Genomic DNA, 26204 nt, shown 5'->3' on the forward strand with positions numbered 1-26204 from the left:
GTTTGACAAAACTTGGATTTTAAAAACATCCCTTTGGTTTGTAATGGGCATGTTTTTAGACATTTTATAGACTAAAAGAATCATCAATTATATATATAAAAAAAAGGATTATCACAGTGAAAAGATTATTTCCATCCCATGTGTAGTAGTTATCACAGTTACATGCGTGACTCGCGCATGCGTGTTCCTGATGTACTGAAGTGCATTTTACATGGTCTCGATCTCAAGTGACAGATAACAAGTGTCTTAACACCTCAAAACTGGCGCAATGTCTCTTGGGGGAAACCTCCCTTCAAATACAAACAGGCGATGTGTGGAATTTTGCTTAAAATACGCAGTCTTTGGTCTCATGCTTTGTGCTTGTGATACATAGTGCTGAACTGTATGTACAAATTGAAAAGAGGGAGAAATCCAACACCATGAATTTACATAAGTTATTTTGGGATTGAGTGCTATCTGTGCTGATAACACCCATGTGTCAGATGGTGACATGAAACAAGACCACCAGAAAAACCATTTAACTGGAAAAAATCTGAAAATGAAAGGACATTTTGTCCCCCTTTTATACCGCTGCCTGATTATCCCCATGAGAAAGCAGAAATGTTACACAATGAGTCCATTATTGTCTATTTACTTCTGTATTCTGCTTCTGACTGGCCGATAAACCAGTGGTGGTCACACAGCCAACGCACAAAGCACACAATGGCGCTACTGCTGGCTTGTGATGCAGATGTATGAGGGTGGGCTGGCCCGGAGTTTTATCTGCACCACGTTTTACCACCCACTTCTGACCTCTAGCAATGCATGTATGTGTGTGTATGTCCTTGAAATAGACATAAAAATAGGAGAGATGTTTTTCATCTATGTGCAGCACTCTGCAGTGCAGTTTGACTTCCTCAAGCATTAGCCTGCTAGAAAGTTTTAGGGTTCTGTTATTTGGCAGCTGTCCCGTCCTATCTGCCACGCGATGATTCCACGCGATGACTAATATCACCACCACACACTAGTGATTTCAAGAGTGTCCCTCTAAGTTGGAGTCCATCGCTGAGTCACCATGTAGAGGCGAGTAATTGTAGGTGACAGCGCCATGGGCGACAGACAGCCCAGACAGCAACTAAGCCATGAATTGATGCTGCTGAAATATGCAGAGTCATTCTCTGCTGTGTCAGCACAACATCCCTTAAGGACAGACCAGTGTTTAACTTTTAATAACTGAGTGGCTTATTCAGACTACAGGTGTTGGAGCTAGAAGGGACTAAGGAGACTTATACTAACCTCACAGGTGAGACAAACCCAAAATCCTCTTTCATTAAAACATAAACTTTTTTTCAGATGCATTTTACAGAAAACACACAAGCCTTGTGCCTTGGAGGCTCTAAACTCCCTACACCGTATATCTGCGTTTTGACACTGTTATCCTGAATTAGTTGGCTTTACCTGAAATTTGCTTGGAAGCCCCTTAAAGTTTTTACACATGGTGGTGTAGGTTGATACGGTAGATAAATCAAATTTACATCAGTAGTCATTACTCCAGTTTCGGGAGTCATGTTGTCTAAAATAAGCATGTTAAGAAAAGCTTTAGTGCACAACTTTCTTAAATTAAGGAAGATCCTTTATATTCAAGCCATTACCAAGTAAGTTGATACAAAGCTAATTAAGACTATCAGCTCCACAAAACGCTCAATATTTCTCCGTATGGCTATATTCAGAAACTGGTGTCATTTGGTGACTTTTGCATGCCCAACATTGAGTCAAGATAATTACGTCTTCTGAAGAGTCCATCATGTTTTAGAAGTTTAGTATAGAACTAGTATAGAAGTTGACAGTACATACTTAACATTGTAGATTTATGTGGTTTGTGCCACACTACAAGAGTCTCTCATGAAAGTGTGGCTCCTTGTTTCCAACTTTTACGCAGTTGTGACATACTTTCTCACTGTCCAGACCCCATCAGTCCCTCCTGCATCTCAGTCATGGTTCAACAATAATTGGAGATAAACATGAACACTAAATCAACCATACAAAACTAAAACCCAGATAATACAAATGAACAATCAAAACATTAACAGAACGTTATTTAAACGCACATTAACTAGGACAGAGTCTGTTCAGGAAGTATATATTTTATTGGTCAGTGTACTTGGCGACCAACAGATTTTTGTTTTGAAATGAAAAAGAACGAAAAACAGACAGTTTCCCAATTACCATTAGTAAATAGAAGAAAGAAAAAAAACTGAAAACAACCCGTTTTTTGTTTTTGATATTAAAAAACGTGAAGAAGAAGATTTGATGCGTTTCTAGATGGAAATCGGAAAATAAAATATGTATACGATCATTTCTCAATTTTATATTGTTTTTTTTGTGACCTGACTAGCAGGAGACAAGTAATAGTTGAGATAAGTTTGGAGACATTACCTAGTTACATAATTAAATTAATACATATTTTTGTTGTATCTCTTTTCAGTGTTGTAGTTTGTCTACGGCCCCTATTTCTTACTGTAGCGGTTAAGCAGCACAGAGCAGAAGCAAGGCAAGTGTTATTTAAATAAACTCCTCTGCACTTAAAAACTTTTATGAGTACAGAACAGTTTGTACTGCTGAAGAAGTTGGGCACATTTCTGGGCATTATTATTGGGGTAATTTACAAGACCCACACTTGGTTTCATCAGTGCCTGCACAAAAGCATTTGGCTGATAGGTCCCACTGTTAGAAAAAAATGCTTCGGGGGGGAGGGGGGGGGGGGGGGTTGGCACGAGGTTATGTGCAAAAGACCCTAGGTGGAAATTACTCTGAATCATCCCTTTAATATGATCTGTGCAATGCATACTTAAGCTGATTATTACAAACAACTAATGTGATTTTGTAATGTATATGTTTTTTAAGAAAAAAACGAAAGAACGAGAAATGACCACTAAAATTTTTAATTACAACTATATCTGGATTTACAGTGTGTGTACATTCCGATTGCATGGGAATGTCTATTTGTGTACATGCCCTTTAAAGATCTGAGTAATGCTGTTGCTCTAAGCCATCGATTTAACAGCCGTGACTGTCACGGACAGAACAATAAAACTGATTGCACGATTTACACACAAGGAGATTTGCAGTTAAACAGAATGGATGATCACCCCAATCTGACACTAGAAATCCTCCGTGCACAGCAGCTGAACATCTGGAGGTGGGTTTGAGAGGGGTGAATCAGAAATCAGGATTTAAATCAGCATACAGAGCAGGCAACAAAAACAACCTCCCATGGCTAATCAAAACATGAGAGTGGTGTGGTCTGCCTATACCAATGTTGGGCTCATAAACAGGCAGAAAAGGGTAAGTTTGTGTACACATTCACTTCCCTGCCGATCTTTCACAGTTCCAGGGTTGTGTGATAATAATACACGCCCACACAAACACACACACACACACACACACACACACACACACACACACACACACACACACACACACACACACACACACACACACACACACACACACACACAGGTTTTCTATCTGTATTGCATGATCAATATTATTTAACAGTGGCAGACTCATGTTGTCTGAGGGGCATCAAAAGAGGTTGGCTATATATGAAACTATGAATCTATAAATAAATACATTTAAAACTAAGAAAATTATATTTAACTAAAATTAAAAACTAGGACCATACTAACTAAATAGGATTTAACCAGGGTCTAGCTGCACTCTAATCTAAGCCCAAACCTACAGCTGTAACTATTAATGTCACTATTATTGCTGCAAGAAAATACATGCTATATTTGTATTTTGGTGATTGAAGTTTAAAAAGATCCCTGAAAGTTGCCCTGCATTGTATCAATCCAGGCAAAATGATTGCATGCACCAAACTAACCTGGCTGCCCATTTGGATTCTGACTAGTCCTCACACCAAATCAAACCCAAATCGCCCCATCGAAGTGTCACCGCACCGAACATTTCCTGTGTGGACAACGGCGCCGGCAAACAGAGCGCAGACGGAGCGGCAGCCACTGCGCCTCTGGGTGCGCTGCTGTATCTCTTTAAGTACAGCAGGCAGTGCTGTTGGTTCGTGTGGGAGCGGAGGGCGCACGGTGCGGCGCTGCCTCTCCGCAGCGTCAACAGCCTCCCTTCCTCACATCGGACAAGCGACAGAACAGAAAAGACAGGTCGACCTACCGCCTGCATCCCATCCACGCTTTGAACAGCTGACTGGAGCGAGTGAAACGGAGAGTGGGCTGTCTCCGCGGGGCTGATGGACCGGTGAGCCTCCAGGGCCATTAACATCGCTCCTTCTCCGACTGGAAGCTAGAAAAAATGTAGCGGTTTATCTGCGGTACCGTACACTAGATTATGACACAGCGCTGAGTGGCTGCACCAGCTAATGAGATTGAAAAAAAGAAACTAACGTTAGTTATCTAGGGCTGGAAGCACAGTAAAAACAGCCCATTAGAGATATTTGGCTGAATGATCGTGGCGATAAAACATCATGTCAGAGCCTGAGAGATCCTCCTCCAAGTTGCGTCCTGTGAGCTGCATCAAACCATCTGCTGGAGCCTCCTTTTGACTCGTGGTAAAGGTAAGGTGAAGTCACTACACATACCGAATTTGATTAGATAAAACCCTAGGAGGAAAGCTTTAATGTAGAAGCTCAGAAAAAGTCCTGTAAAATATTCGAATAGGTTGGATGTATTTGTGGTGGTACAGAAGTCTGCATGGACTCCCAGTCAGGCTGCTCTGGTGTGAACACTGCTCGTCAACATCCTTGAAGTAGACCAAACCCAGACATCATCAGTTTTCTAGAATTGGTTTTAGTATTTTTACTGTTCTGAATGATCACTGGCATTTGAATAGATAAAAATAGGCAATTTAAAAAAAATTAGGAACAAAGGAACAGTAACTATGCAGTATGCTATATTATTTTTTCCAAAGGCCAAATGCTTTGATTAGATTGAGCCTCAGGTGATAAATCTACCTGAGGTGAGATGTAGCGTGGCCTAATCTGCCTTCATCTGTTTCTATGGACACCGCACAGTGAAATCCAAACGATCCATTGGGCTGTAGTTGGCTAATCCAATTGTGATGTTCCTTCTAATATTTTTCTGTAATAATTGTACCTGTAGTGTTTGTATGCTGCTGTGTGACAGATGTGAAGGTGTCCCTGCTCTCTACATTGTTGTGTTCAATGAGCAGTAAGAATGCATTAGTCTCTAACCAGGTGCATGGCTGGTTGGTGGCCCACAGGCTGAACACCCTAATCATTTTCCCTCGTGTGAAGTCGCTGGGCTTTCATTAGAGCACTCCTGCTAATTTTTAACTAGAGCTGCAAATCAGAAACAGGCAGAACCTAGCCTGCATTTTCACCCCTCATTTGTTTTATTAGTTTAAGAAACTCCTTCATAGTATTCTCTGGATTTTAGTGTCATCAATCTTTGTTCTCTGAGCCTATTTACCTTTTTCCTAATGTTTCGGAACACAAGTTCAGCTCCTCTGGCTGACTGTGTTTGTCTATTGTTTTTGGCCACTATTAGGCTTTGCTGGGATTTTTTCTCTGAATTGTATTATTGTAAATTGAATATCTTTGGGTTTGATTTTGTTTGGACGAAACAAGATATTGGAATATGTTACCATTGTTTCTGAGAAATTATAAAGGGTATATTTCACTGTTTTCTGACAAGTTATAAAAAAGAAAATGAATTACGTAAGAACAAATCATGCAGATTAATAAAAATAATAGTTACACTATTTATCCTCATCTGAGCAAGCGTATTACTGAGGGTCACTCCTGATGAGTTTAATGAAAGTATGCACATTCAGCAGCTTCCTCTCCTGCTCATTGTTTCTGATGACCTCGGTGTACTGTAAATCACTGTATTGAACCAACTGCTCAGTGTGAAGTGTCCAAGAAGAAGAGGAAGAAGAACATAATGGCTGTTAAGATTGATCACAATGCTGTTAAAATCCATTCATGAATGGCACTAATTGCTCATGCTGCTGCTATTTCACAAGTGGCATGACAGTAAATAAAAAGCACAGAGCATGACAGACCTCTTATTATGGCAGCGCGGGCACCCATTTCATAACTTCTGAATGTAGACCAAGCAGAACTGATCAATATTATGAATGTCACAGTGAAAGAAAAAAATCCAAAAGTGAAAGAAAAAAATCCAAACTCCCCTTTCCTCCTTATTCTGATTTAACCCCTTTGGTAATGGGAGTTTCTATCACATTACATAGTAATGCGGTATCTGTTGCACATGGCAGAAATCTGTGGAAGCTCATTTAAAAAATAATATCCCATTTTTGAACAAAGGCTGTGCTATCCCATTAAGCTCAGTTCTCCCTGAGGTGGAAGAGAACAGACGTCAGAGGAATATGCCAACAACATATTTGTACACTGGAGAATGAAAGTGCTATTAGTGAACAATCATTATCACCAGGAGCGCCTCTGTAATTCATTCAACTTGATGTTGAATTTCAGAGGAGGTTTTTACACATTTGAGCTGTGGCTGCAGAGGAGAACTTGAAAGTGGTTCAGATATGAAGTCCTTTGTGTAGCGGCGGGGTGAATCTTATCTTTTTATCCTCTTGACGACCTCTCAGGGGCGCGCCATGGATCCAATCCAATGGCCCGCCGGCTTTGAAGATCGCCAGAAGAACTGAGAGGAATTACCGTTTGCATGCTTGTGCCTGCATTACAGTGAAATAACAGTGGTGCTTGGTTTGTGTGTAGGCTGGGTGGTGTACTCGCTCCTGATATATCGCCATCAAGAAAAGATGTCAAGATCCCCATTTAAGCTCCTACAAAAATAGCTTGGTATTAAATGCTCTGCTGTCTTCACCGAAGACGTGCCTGAGTGCCTGACGTTCAAAAGTAGAATAGTAGTTTCACACTCAGTGGCTTCTATTTTTATTGGTGTGAATTCAAAACACAAAGGGTATGCCTTAATTTAATATACTTTAAAATAGCTTTCTTTGGTCTTCCTAAAAAGAAAAAGATGATTTTTGAAAGAGGATAATCTTTAAAAAACACAGATCCGAGGAATGGGTCAACTTCTCTGCATGCACATCTCAGCCAGATATTCATCTTATAGGATTATCTACAGCAGACTGCTTCCGTGAGACATACCCAGATAATCACCGCCTAGACAGGTGGTTAGGAAATACTGTTCTATGTGGTAGACATCACAACCAAAACATCAACTTTAACATAAATCTATGGCTTTTGTTGATAGAGATTACTGGCTGCATTTACTTTAGGTATGTTACATGGCTCAAACTCAGACTCAAATCCAGACTTTAACCACTTTTACATTACAGTAAAGTCTACTGTATAAACTAAATACACTTTGTTTTCCATCTTAACTGCTCACATGCAGCTGGCAACGTCTGAAGAAAAGCTAAATAGCCAATTATATTTTTGAACTCAGACCCGCTGTTCAGGCTTTTCTCTCAGATAGAGACAGGCACCATGCTGAGGACATGACCGAGGCTAATTTGATGCCTGAAAATGTCTGTGTGTGTGTGTGTGTGTGTGTGTGTGTGTGTGAGTGTGTGTGTGGGGGTGTTTGTGTGTGTGGGAAAACTGATCAATAAAGGGACAGTCTTCATTATTCAGTTTTCTTTATCAGGTTTATTCTACACCCCCACATTTGAGAGCTACTAGGACTCTAAAATCCCTCCATATATTGTAATACATAATTACTGTGATCAAACAGAGACATTTACAGTAGGGTATTTTAATGTAGAATAACCTCTCTGCTTTTCCAAAACTTTGGCCCAAAACGTGGATTATCACAACAATTGCCGTTTAACTGTGTAAATGTCCTCAACAGAATGCTTGAGGAGCAAAGAGAGGGGAAAAGAATGTGAAAGCAATAGAGAAAATGGAAAAACAACATGAGGATTAGAAGATAAGGAGAATACAGTGAATATAAAAGCCACATTCTCATTGGTCCATGGCTGCCCTTGAGATGGTGCCAGTCTCCGAGATTAGCACATCACCACTGTAATTGCTCACCTCGAGTAGCAGGCCCCCTTGTCCTTTCTTCAACTTGATCCCTGCTTCACAAAAAGGCTTTTGTTGGCGTTAAAGTGCTGGGCTCTGTTTTTTGGACCTGCTGCACTAACAGAGCTCCAATCTGGCAACAGCTGAGTCTTTAAAAAAGAAAAATTGTGTTTACCAACTCCATGTTTAGGAAACTGGAGTACAAAATGGTCAATGCCTTATAGGGGTATAAATGGTGCTTCAGTTTGAGCAGCCTGTGTGTCTAAGAGGTGTTGGTCTTTGGGTAATGCTGGACCTCAAACTAAAGCACCATTTATACTATAAATGAGTTCCCACATTAAAGTTATGTATATCCTAAAAGTTCAAGGAAATCTGAAAAATTCCAGATTCAAGAGGTTAAAGACAACTTACACCAATGAAAAGCTTGATTTGCCAGTCTTCCTTACACAGCTAATTAAAAAGGAGAATAATACATTAAAGTCAAAACAAACAATAAAAAAACAATAAATAAGTTGTAATAAATAATTAACCAACAAACGGAACAAACCGAGTCATGTTCAGCGCCACATAAATTATAAATAAAGTTTAAAAAAGTGGGAGTAAAGATAAGGAAGCACAATTTAATGACAGCAAGCAAAGTCTTTTTTAAGCTCTATTAGGTTGATAAAGTAGAAACTTTATCCAGCGAGCAGCAATGCAAGGTTTTCTCAGCTTTGAGGACATTACGTCAAATAGTGTTAGTTGATCTGTAAGAGCACATCTAACTACATCGAGACTGCACTGTAAGAAATAAGAAAGGATTTTTGCTTAAAAGAGGATGGCAGGAGATTTTGATAAGCCCTGTCCTAACAATGCTGCGATACAGCAGCGGGGGTCCCAATGTGATAAAGAATCAGAAGGGAGGGAGCCCCCTCTGGGTCTGCCGGTCTGTGCAGTCGGTGTCAGCGGCGGCTTCTCCTTTCAGCGTGCCTGGCCCTAATTGGCCTCTCGCATTTGCCAGAGAAATTTTTCAGGTTGCTGTGAAATTAACTACTTGGCCAATTGAAGATGTGTGTCCCTCTTTCCCACCCCTCCACCGCTGATTACGATGCAATAACATGATACTCAAGCTTTTAAATGGATAAACTTTGCATATTTTTCTCTTGGGAATATGTCATTAAAGGTCTATTTAGAAGGTCGTTCTAAATAGTCAAACATTCTCATGATAGTTTTGTGCTCAGTAATTGCATCTTCTGGGATTTCATGTGAAAGATGTGCAACAAGCCTTGTCTATTTATACACACTTTAAGTAGGGGCTTTTTATTCTGACACTCCGCCTTACATGTCGTACCACTAATTTACAACAGCAAGCAGGATGAGCGCCTAAGTCTATCCCCTTATCAGCTACTTTTCTGAATCTGGCGGTAAGCAGAGCACTCACATGAGCTCCTCTGTACCGCTAATATTCTCCATCTGTCAGCATCGCTGCCCAGGTTGGCCATGAGGTTAGCAACTAGCACATGCAGTAAATGAAGCACGCCTGGTCAGCCACGAGCCCATTGCCACGCCTTGTCAACCCTCATCCCCTCCGCTCTCTGTGTGACGGTGCAGATGTCTTTCCCAGGTTGCCCGAGGGTGGGATGACTCAGCTTTAACTCAGCGCCTCACTGACTCCCGGGCTTAGCCCTCCCCTCAGTCAAGAGGGGCAACTTACACGCTGTGGCTGAACCGTGAACCGACTGAGGCCAAAACGCAGGCTTCATTATTTGCTGTGTTAGACCCTCGAATATAGTTGCTCCCTGCTTTTTTTTTGTCTGACGTACAGCTGCAGCATTATCAGATGGGCACGCTCAAGCACCTTTTTATTGTACTTCTCCAACAGAGAGGATGGTTTCATATAATTGTTCGACAATAATTCAACACAAAGGAAGCATAGAGAGGCGGCTGTGAATCTTTAAAAGATAAATAGGAACTGGGATTTAGCTCTTTTCCTGTCAAGTTTGACTCCAATTTAATTGAGGTCTAGGGAATTTATTTTGTGGCACTTACAGCATTGAAAAATGTCTTTCCATAAATGTTTCAGGTACTTCAGGAAAATCCACAGAGCTCACTGAGAAACATTTTCTGTGGAAATACTTTCTACCGAAGAAAGAATCTGTTTAAGCTTCAAAAGCAGAGAAAGTCAAAAACTGGGCACATGATAGCCAAACTATGTGCATTTGAAGATGCCACTAAATGAAAGTGAGAAAACATGTTTTTGAAACATGAGTGAACTGACCCTTTAAATAAATTCAACTGCATCCATATTGGACGGAAGTCTAGGTATTGTTTTTACAAAACAATATGGAGCACCTTGCTGTCATCTTGCATTGTTATCATTGTTACACACACACAGTCATGAACACCGTTGCCTCAGAGATGTTGTCCGGGTTGCAGTGAAACACTGCTGCATGCTCCTCATATTTTATTTATTGTAGAAGAGGCTTCAGCATTGATGTCCTCTCCTTCCTGCAAGCCCCCAGCAGGCAGCTGCAAGAAAGCCTGTTCCCCCAAATACTTTGCTCATTTGTACTTCTACACACACACACACACAAACACACACACACACACACACACACACACACACACACACACACACACACACACAAACACACAGACAAAGACAGACACATCATTGAAGAAGTGACCCTTTCTCAATATCCTTTAGATTTTAGCTCTATGTGGTAACTGAGGACAACAGTTTCAGTTTCTATAAAACACTGCCGTTACAGTAAAAAGTATGAGAGAACATTTCTCTTGTCTACTAGATTTAGCTAATAGATCAGACACGTTTAGCATATGGTGGTCTTAGATGGCTTAAAAACAATCAAACACATCTTTAATTATGCATAACTTCTGAAAGTGCTTTAAACCGGCATGCTATCTGAATTCCAGCGGGGAGCAACACGTGCGGTTGCAGAAGGAGGTCGGTTGAGAAAAGTCTACGAGAAAGTAACCCACTTCTCACTTGATTGACTACCTCAGTAAACATTTTAATAATGAGTTTATGGTCTTAATTGCTAGTTTTACGTCGTCTGCAACACAGTGTGTTGATCATTTTTTGAATTCTGGTCTCGTTGATTTTAAAATCGGCGATAAAGCAGGGGTTTTTTTCGGGCGTGTCTATGACGCGATTGCCAGTGAAAGTGTGTAACATGGCTCCTCCCTCACTCCTCCCTCTTTTCTAACATTGTCAACGGCAAACTCGACGACTAAGCAGATCTTCACAAAACAATGGGTGACGTCACACATGCTCTCTCAATTAAAATGAACAGTCTATGGTATAAAACCACACAGTGTAAACTTAAGCGCTCGTTATATATTTCAATTCTTTCAAGAAAATTAACCTGTAATCAGGCAAAAGTTGCATTCTCAGTACTAAGATTTGGCTTAAATATGTACATTAAACTCACCTTTAGGCCAGACTTAAAATACATGTGGGTTTAACATGTTAATTCACTCAGTCATGGAAACATCATTTGATGTAGTGCTGATGGGACCAACAAGGTGAACACAATGACAATTTGTTATCATCAACAACAACAACAACAACAACAACAACAACAACAACAACAACAACAGTTGACTAAAATCGGATGTATGAGCAACAAGGCCCTTAATAGTGTTCATATTAGATTGGAGAAGATATGTTGACAGCATGCCTCCGGTGCTTCAAGACCTTTACAATCAGATTTGCGTGATAATGATGAGGCTCGTGGTTCAGTAAACATTTTGCAAGGCATGGTTACAGAACACCCTTCACCATACACACTTCATGTTCCTCAAATGAATGCATCCAGAACACTGCACTCAGCTTGCTGCTCTGCGTAATAAGAGTTTGTCAAAACCGACTAAACAGTTTGTGTAAAACTGGAGCAGAGGAGCTGAGCTGCTCTCATGCTATCCTTTTATTCCTCTTATTATTAAAGGAAAGTAAAGTATCAGTGCGTGATGATGATGTTCATGGCAATTTAGAGGCTCTTTTGTGATAAATCTCCCTCTGCTGTACCTGCTTTCCTCCTTTACTTCATTTAGTGATAAATTCCCAGACAGACTTTGAGCAACTCCACAAGCAGGGCGTCAAATGCTTTCGATTGTGCTGTGGGTTGTAAGTGTAGGCGGTGAATGCAATATAGACTGCATACTAAAAGCAAGGGGATTTTTTTCCAGTGAAGCAAAAAACAATTTTTGTGTCATGAATCATGATAAAAACCTATGTTTCGGCTGTGTAAACATTTTGTCATGTAGATTCCACATAGTATAGTGCAATCTACAGTCACTGGTGGAAAATAAGAACCTTTAAGTAAGTACTGTGTACTGTTTTGTAAATACTTATACTTAACTTGAATATATTTCATTATACATTTATAATAAGATGTTACGGTACTTTATACTTCATCTATACTTTGTGGAAAATACAAAACTCAACTGTTTTACTAAATACCCACAGTACTTCCTGCTGAGGCAACAGCGACTTGCATTGTCTGAAGGGATCCCAGCATGTGGTGCTGTGGGCAGATTCATCCTTTCATGCCAGACAACATCTTTAGCAGCTTCACTAATTCTCTCTTTGCAGACTTATTGCTCAAGGTTTTACATTGGTCAAAATCGTAATTGTTTAAATTTGTTGACAGTGAGCTAAAAAAAAACGCAATTAAGCAACAAGGCAAGTGCGATGATTTTTTGTCTTTGAGAATGGATTCTGCTTTTAGAATGAGTCTGTGAAAACACTGGATTTCTAAAAGGAAAGAGAGGACTGTAGCAAAGAAGGGATTTTATAAAAGTGATTACTTATCAGTTCACCCCAAATGTCTTCAGTGCTTCTGAAGTACACACTTACTATAATTGTTGGTGGCTTTGGTAAAGTCATTTTATACTGAACTGTAGTTTATTTTAATTTTTTTATATTTCTTTAAAAACACAATCAATATGCCCTTTTCATTCCTCTCTCAGAGTAAAGGGTTAGCTGCAGTGCTGGAGGCTTCAGCTTTTTGCTTAAGGACACTTCAGCAGAGGGAGCTCGTTGACACAAAAGCTTGAATGTGTAACGAGTGTGTGTCCCCTCTCACTGCACGGCCGAGCAATCTTGCTGTTTTTCTCTACTCTGTCCAACAGAGCAGAAGAAGCTGTTTGACAGAAGGACACTTGTGTGTCAACATCTTACTTTGTCAATAAGTTCCCCCAACACCGACCAAAACCTCAAACATCAAATTGACAGATTTGAGTTATGTTTTAATACAGTTGGTCAAGCTCAGAAATAGTAAATAGCTTCTAATTCACACTGATATTCAAAATCTTGAATAGTAAGTGGTTCCAAATATATACGTAAGTGAGCCAAACACCCACTCTTTGGTGCTGCTGAGAACACTTCTCCTTAGTAAAATGTAGGTTTTCTGACTGTCCAAAATGGAAAAAGAAAGTGCCTTGTTCTCAGTTAATTAACATCTGTATTTCTTAGCTGCATGTTGTTTGCCTGTGTTCTGCTTTCACACTTTAACTTAATGATTGAAAATTGCCTTATGTTCCCTTCAGAGGCATTTCCTACAGTATTTTCCACAATCACTCCTCCTCACCTAAGCATTTGCTGAAACCTACTGCAATCCCCTCTTAAGTCCATTCAAGCAGAGAGGACTGAGATTTGCAGCAGAACTGAGCCGGGAGAATTCACTTTTAATTAAAGCAGAGAGATCCTCTGTGCTTAGTGAAGGTGGGAAAAGAAAAGGAGGAAAAGCTCTTTTCCTCTGACAAAAAAAACAGAACTGCAGATATTCTGTAAAGCCCTGAATGAAGAGCTTTGTTAAGGTTGGACAGAGGAAGACATCATTTGATCTCCCATTGACAGTGCCTCCCTGCTGCCGAATAATTACTTCTTTTATGAAGCCATTAGAGAGGAGCGATTCAAGTGATTGTGTCTCAAATGTCTATTTGTGTGGCCAACTGGGATCTTGGAGTGGCAGCTACTGAGGGTGGGTCTGAAACTCACTCACACCAGGAATCTGGGATATGTCTTTCTCTGTGTGACACATCATTAGTGCCAGCAATGGCTTTCCTGTTGCCATCAAAGATTTTTTTTTGACATTTAGATTTTGTGCAAAGGACTTGTTCAGTTTTTGTCTTTCTGCTCATGCCTAATTGAACTCTGCTGCTTTATGTTCACAGTCACAATGGAGCTGTTGTTTCTTCAAACCCATTTTCTTTTTGACTGTCAGTTTCTTATCACCAGTGTACTGGAGGAAATGATGATCATCAGTTACAATGTTGCAGCTTAACGCTACTGTGCACCAGTCAAAGAAGAAGAATTACATTATTTTTTACTTTAATTTACCTCTTCTCTTTCAGAGTGAAAGGTCACCACTGAGCTTAATGTACCATTGAGTATTATCAGGATTACAATGAGCTTCTTCCCTGCCATCCTGGGCTTAATTTTAAGCTTAATAGGGTGCACTTAAAAACCCTAACTGAGATTGGTCTGTTCAACCTCTCCAATGCCAAATTTACTCACATTTCTAATTATTTACAGGCCTTGAGAGGGTGTAACCAACAGGGCTAAACACAGCAATCATTTCATGAGAGCAATATATCTCTTTAGTATGGGCCTGTGCAATGGGAAAATTGCAATGAAGCATGATTTCATAAATCTTTCGGCATTATTCATGTATTCATTACTATGCTTTGTGGTTGGATGACGGCTGTTCACAGCGGTTTGTCCCTAAATTTACCAGTTGAAGGTTGGTGCCTCTAAGTCTAAAAGAAACAGTTGTTGAGGGCTATGTTTATCGATAAGGGTGCAGGGTCAGGAACATCTTCTATCTGTATGTGACCAAAGGCACCAGGTTGTGTTTGGCAGCTAAGATAAATGGCCGAAACTTTGAGGCGTGAGGGACAGACGTAGAAAAGACGTAAAGGTGGCTCCAACTTCTCTGTGTGTTAAGATTAATTGTTTTGCTACGATTAGTCACTTTCCCAAACAAGGTCTCCTCTTGCTGGAGAAGAGACAATATAAGACCGTGATTTTGCCAGCCACTTCACACTGCTACTGCTGTAAACTGTGTGTAACTGTTTTGCCTTCTACTCTGCACAGTGTAATACAAATACACTGAAGCCAACTTAGCACATTGCTTGACTGTCTTTATTTTGTTTCAACAAAGTCACATTTCAAAACTTTTCCTCTCCTGATACACAAAAAAAACCATCCCACCCTAAATAAATGATTGGCTCAACTGCTGAAGGTATTAAAAATATGTCAAACCAACAAACCGCCAAATATTTTACTGGAAATAGTTGCTGAAAGCCTTTATGGTTAGGGACTATAAACCGCTACATTTTACAACTCACGCTTACACTTGTGGAAAACTGTTGTGTAAAAATATGTCTGTGTGCTTTGCTTTAACAGTCAGCAGGGCTATTTTCTTCCTTTTTCTGTCCAGAACAACTGGCAGGATGTATACCTAGGCAGGTGAAATAGAGTTTCACAGTACAAAAGCCAATGTGTCTGCCGGCCATACAAACTGCTGATTAGTTGTATTATGTATATTTATGATAATAAAATACATTTCATGAAGTTAAACCACACAGGTGATACATCAGCAGGCGGTAAATGAGAGGTTCATGAAAGGACAGTGGAGGCTCTGGATGTCTTACTTGCCACCAATCAGCAGCTTGTCCACATTCATTACAGCACGTATTTGTTAACTTCTATCTCATGTTTGTTCCAAAACTTCCCGAAAGATAACAGGCAGAGGCTTTACTAAGAGATAACCTACTGATAAATAACATACTGTACAACGGATAATAGTGGAACACTATTTTTAAACACTTTATCACAAGGTATGTAAAGTGGCACTTTTAAGTGTCTGCACTGATGCAGAGGTGGATGTAGTAAATGGTTTAAATTCATTTTGAACCTTTTGGAGAAAATATTATAAGGAACAATTTGTAGCGAAATGTGTTTTTAAATGATTTTCTGGCTTCTTATTATCTGTGACTGTACAGAGATTCTTGCTAACATCTTTGCTGATGAGCTTTCTTTTGCGTGGCCACCAGTAATTAAGTGCATTGGGCATTAAGCCAGTCACTAATGCAGGCGCACACTGAGTTCAAACACAGGTCTAATAAACATGGCTGACATGAAAATGGGAAGCCAAAACTGTAGCGCATACCATGGTAACTTTTGCCAAATACGAAGTAAAAAAGAAATGCTTTGGCAGTGTGATCCTGTTGTTATTGGAAGCAGTCATGTTCACACTCCAGTTGTCAGGGGTCATGTACTCCTTAGAGTTGCCATCTGCACTGGGTGAGCCGCTTGAATCTGTTCTGTAGAGCAACAAAAGTTTGGCATCTAATTGGTTTATTTGAGCTTTCTCAGTCTTATTCTAGACTGAAAAGGTCTTCAAAATATGTTCTTATTGTTTCACCTGCACCACTTCCAATAATACATTTGTTGTTTTACTCTTATGCATTAAATAAATATTATGTTCCAAATCCTTGTTGAAAGATGCTCGTAACAACCTTGTTGCTTTCTGGTAGTCTTGAGTTTTCTCTTGGACCTATAATGAAACCAGGCAACTTTGCAAATAGGATGGCGTGGAACAATCTGGGTAAAGTTGAACACAAACATGGCCAGTGTTATCACCGGGGGAGGAATGTGATCTTTAGTTTGATTTGATTTGACAAACACGGCTAATGCGCACTGGCAGGCGAAACACACCAGGAGAGCGGAAAGACAGGCCCCAGGGTGAGAGGAGGGTCAGGGCTGCTGCAGCCAACACTGTTAACCCTTCTGCTGCCAAAGAACCAAAGCCATCCGGCATGTTGCTGTAAAGTACTTTTACAGGATGGGACCTAACGTTGAATGTGTGCATGTGCACATAACACAAACAGGGTGTTAGTAAAAAGAACAGTGAGAGGACAGTCAAATGATTTCCTTTGCCACTAATGCTGGTGCATCTGATAACCTCTTCTTCTTGCCACTGTTAAGACTGTCCGTTGCTATCTCAACAATGTGTTTCTTCCCTCTAGAAGCACACTGTTAATGACCCCCAGTGTCGGTTTTACCGTGGACCTCACTAACATTTCACCCTACATGTGTTTTCGAGCAAAGCACAGCAAGCAAAACACACTTTCAAATATGGGAGAATATCACAATTAATTAAATTCAGCTTGTGTGATTTGCACTGGGGATTTTGAGGTCTAACAGTTAAAAAACCTCACCCACGTTAGAGTGAAAAGAATGCTTTTTGGCAATGTAGAAACAGGAGGAATGTAAATTGATTACATCTGCAGAACCAAGTTACACAACTGAATATTTGAAAAAATGTCCAACCTTTAAAGGTTCAACAGCTAAAGGGTTCAAATCTTATTAAAACCTTTTGAGGATGTAAAAATGAAACAGAAACATGTATCTACTGTCCTTTTACATCTTTTCTGGGCAGTTTCTTTCCTTCAAACCACAAACCAATAATGCATAATCACACAGATTTTCCTTGTTTCTGTTGTACCACAGTTGTGTTCAATATTTTTCTTGTCATTTTTGTTGCACTGAGGTGTAAGGGTGAAACCCACTAGTTGTCCTTGCTAGCTGACAGTTGTCTCTGAACTCAAAAGATGTCTCAGAGTTACAGCTCTGTCTTGCTCAACCCTGCAGCCTGGTCAATGAGTCCCAGGACAGATATGAAGAATATTTATGGACTGACTTGTGGAGCCCGTTGCCTGCAGCACAAGCTGAGCTGGCTGTTGGCCCGCTCACCAAAGATTAACTTTGACGTTTCCTCCCCTAAATCCGCTCTGATTAAATATTTGCTGGCTCATTTAATATGAATGTGAATTAATGGTCAGTCAAATGCCATGATTTGGCAGAAAGGCCTTTGCACCTCCTATCTCTTGTCTGCTGCATTTCCAGTTTCCTGTTTACGAGTGTCATGCCTGATTTTAATCTAGTCCTGTTTTTAGCTCAACATGTTAATAATGTTCACCTGTAATGGCCCTTTAAAGCGCACAATTGCAGTACATGAAGCTGTAATGTCCAGACTAGTCCAGACTGAAAATTCTCCTCAACCACACACTCTACACACATCCATGCTCTCCAGACAGTGAATCCAAATGCTTTTGATAGCCCCCTGATTGCCACCTTGAGCTTCACATTTGTGATTTTTAATAAAGGTCCCAACAACATTTGGAAAGATTGACATTCCAGTGTGTACAGATATTTATATTATCCTCAGGATGAACTGTTATAACTTTGGTAATCTTTTAACTTTTCTTCTAGCGTCATCATCAAGTGAACATTTTACCTCACCTAGTACTTTGGTTTATGTACCAAACCCGTACAGCTAATGGCATTCCCATCAGCATCAGCTGAAGTTAGTATATTAAAGCTATATAGTGCAATGTTTCTGCCACCCATGAGGAATTGTAAGTAATGACAAGAAAGCTGTTGGCACATCAACATGATACAAACCTTCCGTTACCATGTTAGTAGCCAAGGAGAACACATAGGATTAAAAACACATGATGGGACATTTCTGCGTGGAAAAATCTCCGGAAGCTACACTTTTCTGAGCATAGCCATACTGAGAAACACAGAGAGAGTTGTGTGGAGCTAATAGTGTTAATAAGCTTTAGCAACTCATTTGGCAATGCCTTGAATGTAACAGCCGTTCATTAATATCAAAAAGTTACAAACTAAAGCTTTAATGCTACTTACCAAATATTAGTATTTAAAAAAAATATTTTTTTGTAATGCCTACACGCTAAACTAAACTCACCTGAACATGCCAAACATTATACCTGCTAAACGTCACCATGTTAGCCTTGTCATTGTGCCCATGGTAGCATGCTGACATTAGCATTCAGGCAACACATCAATATACCTAAACAACATTATAGGTCAATTTTAAAAGACTCACAAAACGACACATACAACTGTTATATGTTCTGCAACATCATGTGACCCTTTTATTTAACATAACAGGTTCAGTTTCAAACACAAAGTAAACATTGTATAAGATAACTTAAGTTTAGGCAAGAAAATTACTTAAAATGAGTCATGTAAAACTTCCAAAATGAGGACCTAATGTGACGTCATGGGCGGCATTGGGTCCTGGACTACTGTCCTTAAAGCTTTGTTAATGGTACCTCCTTACGCTGAAGTTGGCGCTCTTTTCCTACATTGCTCTTGCAATGAGTCCTACAGCCACCAAAGGTCACCAACTAACAAGAAACATAATTGTGGATTGTTATGAGCTGTTGCATAATCGACTCGTGATAGTTTTTTGGGCAAGGACAGGATGCATTGAGCACAAAGCACCACTGTTGTTTCTTTTTACCTCATACGATATGAAAGAACCAATTGCAGCAGGAGTCCATCCACGCTCTTGTTATTGTCATTTGAAACTGCAAATTAGCAACAAGTTTAAGTTCAGTTTAATTTTCGTAAGTATGGGAATGAATTATTAACACCAGCAGCAGTTAACCTGTGTGTGTTCTTGATGCATACTTGAGAGGGAGAGTGGATGGTGTCACGTATCCCTATGTCATTTTCTTCATAGCTACAGCCACCATCACATGACCTGTGCACTCCCAGCACTAAAACAATGCTCTTCTGTGCATCTTTGCTTCCAGGACATTAATCCAACCAAGAGGCCACTCCCTCCACAGTGAGTTAGGAGTAAGAGGCATGCTGAAATTTGCAGTTTATTTTTTTCTATTTAGACCTTTAACCCTGTAGGGAACCCAGATACGATTACATTTCTCTAAACCAAACACATTTTTCAGTTTTAAACATAGGCCATCTTGTTTGAGAGTTACTGTGTCTAGTTTGTCCTGGAATATGAATCATTTCTCCATCAACGAAGAGTCAAATCCTGACACAGAATTTAAAAAATCTTCATGGTTACTCTAAAAATATAATAGTCTACTGTTTGATAATGTTTATTAACAGAAAGAAACAGCAAGAGAGGGAGAAACACATTTCTTGTTTTCTACTAACTTTGACTAATCAGCTGCAACACCCTTCATTTAAACCTCAGATATTTTAATGTTTGTCATATTGGAACTTAATTTGACCCAGGAGAAGAAAAAAACAACAACTAAATACCTAAAATGCAGACAAAAATCTGTAATTAGGATTAGATTAGAATAGATTAGATAATGCTTTATTCATCCCACTATGGGGAAATTCCCATTACAGCAGCATTTTACAAAGCAAACAAACAAACAAACAGGCAAACAACAGACAATGTGCAAAAAGTACTGAATGAATGTAAAGTGACATTAAATGAAAGGTATTGTAAAATAAAGTTAGGTGGCCATACTACAAAAAATATTGCAATGTAAGTAAGTGAGTGAGGTGAAATTAAATTGAACAATATGTAATTAAATAATATAGCAAAAGTAAGTAACCATAATATAGATGATATTGAAGTGTAACCATAATATAAATAATATTGAAAAAGTGAGTACTCGTAGTGGAAAAATCTAAATACAGGTAATAAAAATATACTTAGAGCCCTGGTGTGTGGTGGGTAATTGAAACAGCTGCCCTTGCAGAAATTTAGGAGTTCCTGAACAGTATACTAAGACAGGATGTGGATTGTCTTTGTGCCCAGATGCCCTCGGTTCAAGCTCACAAGCATAATGTGATCTATTTTGCCTTAAGGGTCCCAGACTCCTCCCAGTACCGGAGGGAAAAGTGGGGGGAGGAAAGCCATATGGGGTCTGCTGTGCCTTTGAGGTTTCAGGTGACAAGTATTCTGCGGATTTGTCCTAGGGCAGACAGAGAGCCACAAGGGCGAGGGTCTCCTTGAATGTTGCAGAAAATTTCCTGACCCTGAGGAGTTTTGCGTTACACCTTCCAAATGTAGATTCCCGGGCTCGTCCCAGAACAGAGAGCCCTTTGAGAGAGGCTGCCGAGTATTTGGGAAGTTGGGATACAGCAATTAAAAAAAAGTATTTCAGTTATCAGTGTAAAATCTCCATAAGATAATCCATTAATGTATATACTCTAGATTTAATGGATGAGTAGACTTTTTAACCTCTGCATTCTTTGAAAATCAAATGAGGCTGTTTGGGCTTTTCCTTTCACACATGTAGTGTTTTTTAATTCCCTTCAATTCCCACACACATTTGTTCCCAAAGACAGCAGTAACTGAAAATGCTGCAGGGTAGAGCTTTGTTTCTGTTTCCCTCTCTTTTAACTTAACCCAATTTATTAAAGATAATGTAGAACTCTGAGCTTGTTAATGTTAAGCTTTACCATCTTTGTGAATAAAGTAACAATTGAGATATGTTTCCCAGATACTGCATTGCTTTTAATCTTTGTTTTTCTTTTCTCATTTCTGTTCCAAATTGCATTCTCATTAATATGAGTTTGCCGGAATATGAAGGAATAAAGACAGTTTAACTTGTGATAATGTGATGTTTTTCCTTGCAACTGATGCCCTGACTTCATCCTTTTGTAACCTGCTCATGTTATTTCTCATTCTCCACATGCGCTAAAGCTTACTCAGGTATGTTCTTATTCTTTTCCTTTTTGTGTGTCTTTACTGCAGATGGTGAGTCACGCCCTCTCTCTCACTAAATAGCCGGCCTCACAAAGGAGAAAAGGATCTCAGCTCAGCCAGCAAATAAAACCCTCTTCCTTCTGCACAGCGTGGGAGAAGTGCCACTGTGGTGCCAGTGTGTGTAGTATCTCTGTAGGCTGATAACTGGAGTGAAAGCAACATTGAGGGATCATCTTTCACTGAGCCACTCAACTTTCATGCCGTGGCCCCGGAGCCGGCTCTCAGGGCTGGACTGTCGGAGGGAGCGCAGAGAGACTCACATGGACTCGATCAGCAGAGCTGCACAGGTGTGAAGCATCTTCCTCATGAGACCGAAAAAGCATACACGAGGGAAAAGCCATGCTATTGTTTGTTTGACCTTCATTAAGGATTAAGATATTTTAACTCACATTTTTAGTAATTTTTGTTGGGGCCCAGTCGGGCTCTGTGGGAACCCGGACAGCTGGTGTTGATTTTTCTGCTTTATGAGTTTTCATCACTGGGAGAGCGTGTCTGAGTGGCAGGGGGAGCCAGCATGGCCAAGACTCTGCTGAAGATACAGCGCTATTTCCGCAGGAAACCTGTCCGATTCTTTTCCCTCATCCTATTCTACTTGACCGCCGGGAGCCTTGTCTTCCTGCACTCTGGCTTTGTTGGGAACAGCGGCCCAGGGGCCAGAGGGGGGAGCCGAGACGCTGTTGTAGCTTCAGAGGTGGGAAGCCGGACTTCAAGGTCAGACACTCGTGGGCTTGGCATCATGAGTCGTGTGTTTAAAGAGACACGCAGGTCTGGACGGAGGTACGGGCCTCCGTGGATGAAAAAGGCAAGACAGGAGGGCCGGGAGACGGTGCGCAGGGGGGGAGACTACACCAACAACTGGAACCGTGCACTTAAAGGCCGCAGTGCCAAAGATGTGGACGATGGAAGAGGTGAGTTATACCAAAACTACTTCACTACATTGTTGCCCTGGTATTTTTTTTCAGCTTGACCGTTTTCCACATCCAAACAACAGATCTTCTCCCACATCAAAAAATCCAATTGATACATTGAAAAAAAAAGTTTTTTAAATTTGCCCCTGACTTTTCCAACATAGAAAATGCATTGCTCACTTATGCTGCTCAGCAAAGCATTAATAGAATTTACTGGTATAATAGCCCACATTTTAAATGATGGAATAATCTTAATATGTGCCGGTAATCACAGTGTTGCAACATTAATGACTAATCAGTGTTTAGAACTGGATTATTGTGTCAAACTATTTTAACAATTATTGTGATAAGCTATTGTTTTTTTTGTTGTAATTGCTAATTCAACGACTTGTAACAATTTAAAACATTTTATAATATGATTTATAATGCACATTTGCTGGCAAACACACAATCCCTCCAACACTTGATGTTAATATGAAATTGATCTAAAGTAATCTCTAATTACAAACCGCACTGTCTTAATGACTGAGTATTTCTGGTTGTAATTGGTCATGGATGAAATCTCTTGAGAGTGGAATTAGATGATAATTATGATTGATTCCTTGTTTCAGAATGAATCCTTAAAGGTTCTCCCCCAAAGAGTTTCAGCTGTCTTCACAGTTTTTACAATTTTATCTCTCTGTGTGGTCTGTAACAATTATTACATAATTGTCTAGTTGGCAATATTTTTACAAAATCACAGTTTCCTTGACATTAGCTGAGGTCTTAAGGCGTTTGACTAGTAATTGTTAATTTTGTTTAGATCTGCCAAATCGTAATTATATAGGCCAAGTGATTATTGCCAGACTCAGTTGTTAGTTGTTGGCACTTGACCCTATACACGTTATTAGCAACAACAAAAAATAGTGGGTGGATACAGTTAGAAAATGTGTTTTATGATAACAAAAAGGTGTTGTTTACTTCATAGGCTGTGTATTTGTTTTTATATTAGCTGGGTCACATAAAAGTGACATTACCAAAAAGATGTATCTTGGAATTCATTTAAACATTTAGTTTGTTTAAAAAAGTAATAAATGAATATGTATTGTTAATTGCAATTATTCCTACAAGAGACAAGTAATTGTACAGCAAAATTTGGAATTTTTACAGCTCTATGTATGATTGCACAGTCCTGTTAGAAAAGGTAAATTAATCAATTCATCAATCAATTTATTTGTCACATAAAATTGATAAATGTACAAGTCCAGTGATATTTTATCTCAACAGCTCCTTTAACTTGTGTATGATTCATTATGAACCAAAATTTGGTGGCCACATTGGTACACCAACCATCCATCCATCCATCTTCGTTCGCTTATCCGGTATCGGGTTGCAGGGGCAGCAGCTCCAGCAGGGGACCCCAAACTTCCCTTTCATGAGCCACATTAACCAGCTCCGACTGGGGGATCCCGAGGCGTTTCCAGGCAACATTCGAGATATAATTCCTCCACCTAGTCCTGGGTCCTCCCCGAGGCCTCCTCCCAGCTGGACCTGCCTGGAACACCCCCCTAGGGAGGGGCCCAGGAGGCATCCTTACCAGATGCCTGAACCACCTCAACTGGCTCCTTTCAACATGAAGAAGCAGGGGCTCAACTCCGAGCTCCTCACGGATGACTGTGCTTCCAGCTCACCCTAACTGTAAAGGGAGACGCCAGCCACCGTCCTAAGGAAACCCATTTCAGCCACTTGTACCCTGAATAGGTGAAGGTAGGAACGAAAACTGACCGGTATATTGAGAGCTTTGCATTCTGCCTCAGCTCTCTTTTAATCACAACGTTGCAATAAATTGAACGTAATACCGCACCCGCTGCTCTGATTCTCCGACCAATCTCCTTCTCCATTGTCCCCTCACTCGTGAACAAGACCCCAAAATATTTAAACTCCTTCTCCTTGGGGTAAGGACTCATTCCCTACTTGAAGAAGGCACTCCATCGGTTTTCTGCTGAGAACCATGGCCTCAGATTTAGAGGTGCCGATCCTCATCCCAGCCGCTTCACACTCGACTACAAACCGATCCAGTGAGTGAAGGTCACTGATGCCATCAGGACCACATCATTCGCGAAAAGCAGCGATAAGATCTCCAGCCCACCGAACTGCAACCATTCCCGACCCCACGCCTTGATATACAGTCCATAAATACTAAAAACAGGATTGGTGACAAATCGCAGCCCTGACCTTCATGTCAGTTGAGGTCAACATCATCCCATCCTTACTGTACACAGCTTGGATGGTTCCCCGCTCCCCCCTCCTGAGGTGGCAAATGGTTTTCCAGAAGCCGACCAAAAGTCCTTCTCCATTTCTTCTCCAAACTTCCCATGATGTTTGTTATAGACAATCTATGACTATCACAGAAGTCCAACAACAGACAACCACTCTGGTTTAGATCAGGGAGGCCGTTCCGCCCAGTCACGCCTCTCCATGTATCTTCATCATTGCCCACGTGTGCGTTGAAGTCCCCTAGCAGAACTATGGAGTCCCCTCCTGGAACCCCACACAGGACTCCAGTCAAGGTCTCCACAAAGGCTGAATACTCCAAACTTTTGTTTTGTGCATATGCACAAACAACAGTCTCCCCCCACCCCCATCAGGCATAGGAAGGCAACCCTCTCGTCCACGGGGTAAACTCCAACGCAGCGGCGCTCATTGTGAGTATCCCCACACCCGGCCGGCAGCTCACACCATGGACAACTCCGGAGTAGAGCAGAGTCCAACCAGAGGATCCAGAGCCGAGACTGTGTGTAGAGGTAAGCCCCATCAGGCTCCTTCCCCCTCAAAGAGATGACATTCCACATCCCCATAGCCAACCACTGCCACGCGGGTCTGATCCGTTGAGGCCCTTGACATTCATCGCCACCCATGTGGCAGCACAACTGACCCCAACTGTTGTTCCCACAGGTGGTGGGCCCATTGGATGGAGAGAAGGGTGGCACGTAGCTTTTTTGGGCTGATAAGCCCTCCATCTGAGCCTGGCTCCGGATGGGGGCCCCGGGCTTCCTCCAGGCAGGGTCACTCCATCTCTACCTCGTTGGCTCATAGGGTTTTTGAACCATGTTTTGTCTGGCCCCTCACCTGAGACCACTTTGCCAGGGGAGACCCTACCAGGAGCATAAAGCTCAAGACAACACAGCGCTCAGGTTTATAGGGACACACAAACTTGTCCACCATGATAAGGTGATGGTGGAACCGGTACAAAGAAAAAGTAAAAGACAGTTTACATATAAACTCCTGACTGGCATGTGAATTCTTATCAAATCTAAAAATTTTGTGAAAACACCAGGGAGTGTCTGTCCAGAGCATTGACTGTAAATATTCTTGTACAGTCTATGGTCCTGAGCTGACCTTGGATGCTTACTTATTCACTTCCAAATGAAACATGATTAAATGCGCTGATAACAGGCATATTATTTTTCTCCTGGCTCACTTCTCTCTTGCTCCTCATGGCTCATGAGGAGTCAACCGTGGATTTCTCCAACATGAGAACCATTCCTCTAATTCCTTAATGTAAATTAGGGTTTTGTGGAAGAAGTACTCATATCCTTTAAGTAAAAGTAGTAATATGGAAATGACATAATTCTCTGTTATAAGTCAACGTCTGTTCAAAAGCATTGTACCCGCATCAAAATGTATTTAAGCACTCATGCAGAAAACTATATACATTATATTAATAGATTATTATTACTGATC

General features: G+C 40.6%; 1 protein-coding gene across 1 annotated transcript in view; it reads left to right on the top strand.

Moving 5' to 3' along the window:
- The first annotated feature begins 4026 nt into the window (after nucleotides 1–4026).
- The window catches only part of wscd2 (WSC domain containing 2), a 33540-nt gene continuing 11362 nt past the window's right edge, over nucleotides 4027–26204 (top strand). Inside the window, exons 1-2 of the mRNA XM_034871716.1 lie at nucleotides 4027–4567; nucleotides 21562–22481. Coding sequence (XP_034727607.1) covers nucleotides 22088–22481 — 394 coding nt within the window. The 5' untranslated portion in view covers nucleotides 4027–4567; nucleotides 21562–22087. The remainder of the gene's footprint in view (nucleotides 4568–21561; nucleotides 22482–26204) is intronic.

The sequence above is a fragment of the Etheostoma cragini genome, chromosome 5 (genome assembly GCF_013103735.1).
Source record: "Etheostoma cragini isolate CJK2018 chromosome 5, CSU_Ecrag_1.0, whole genome shotgun sequence".
Taxonomy (NCBI): domain Eukaryota; kingdom Metazoa; phylum Chordata; class Actinopteri; order Perciformes; family Percidae; genus Etheostoma; species Etheostoma cragini.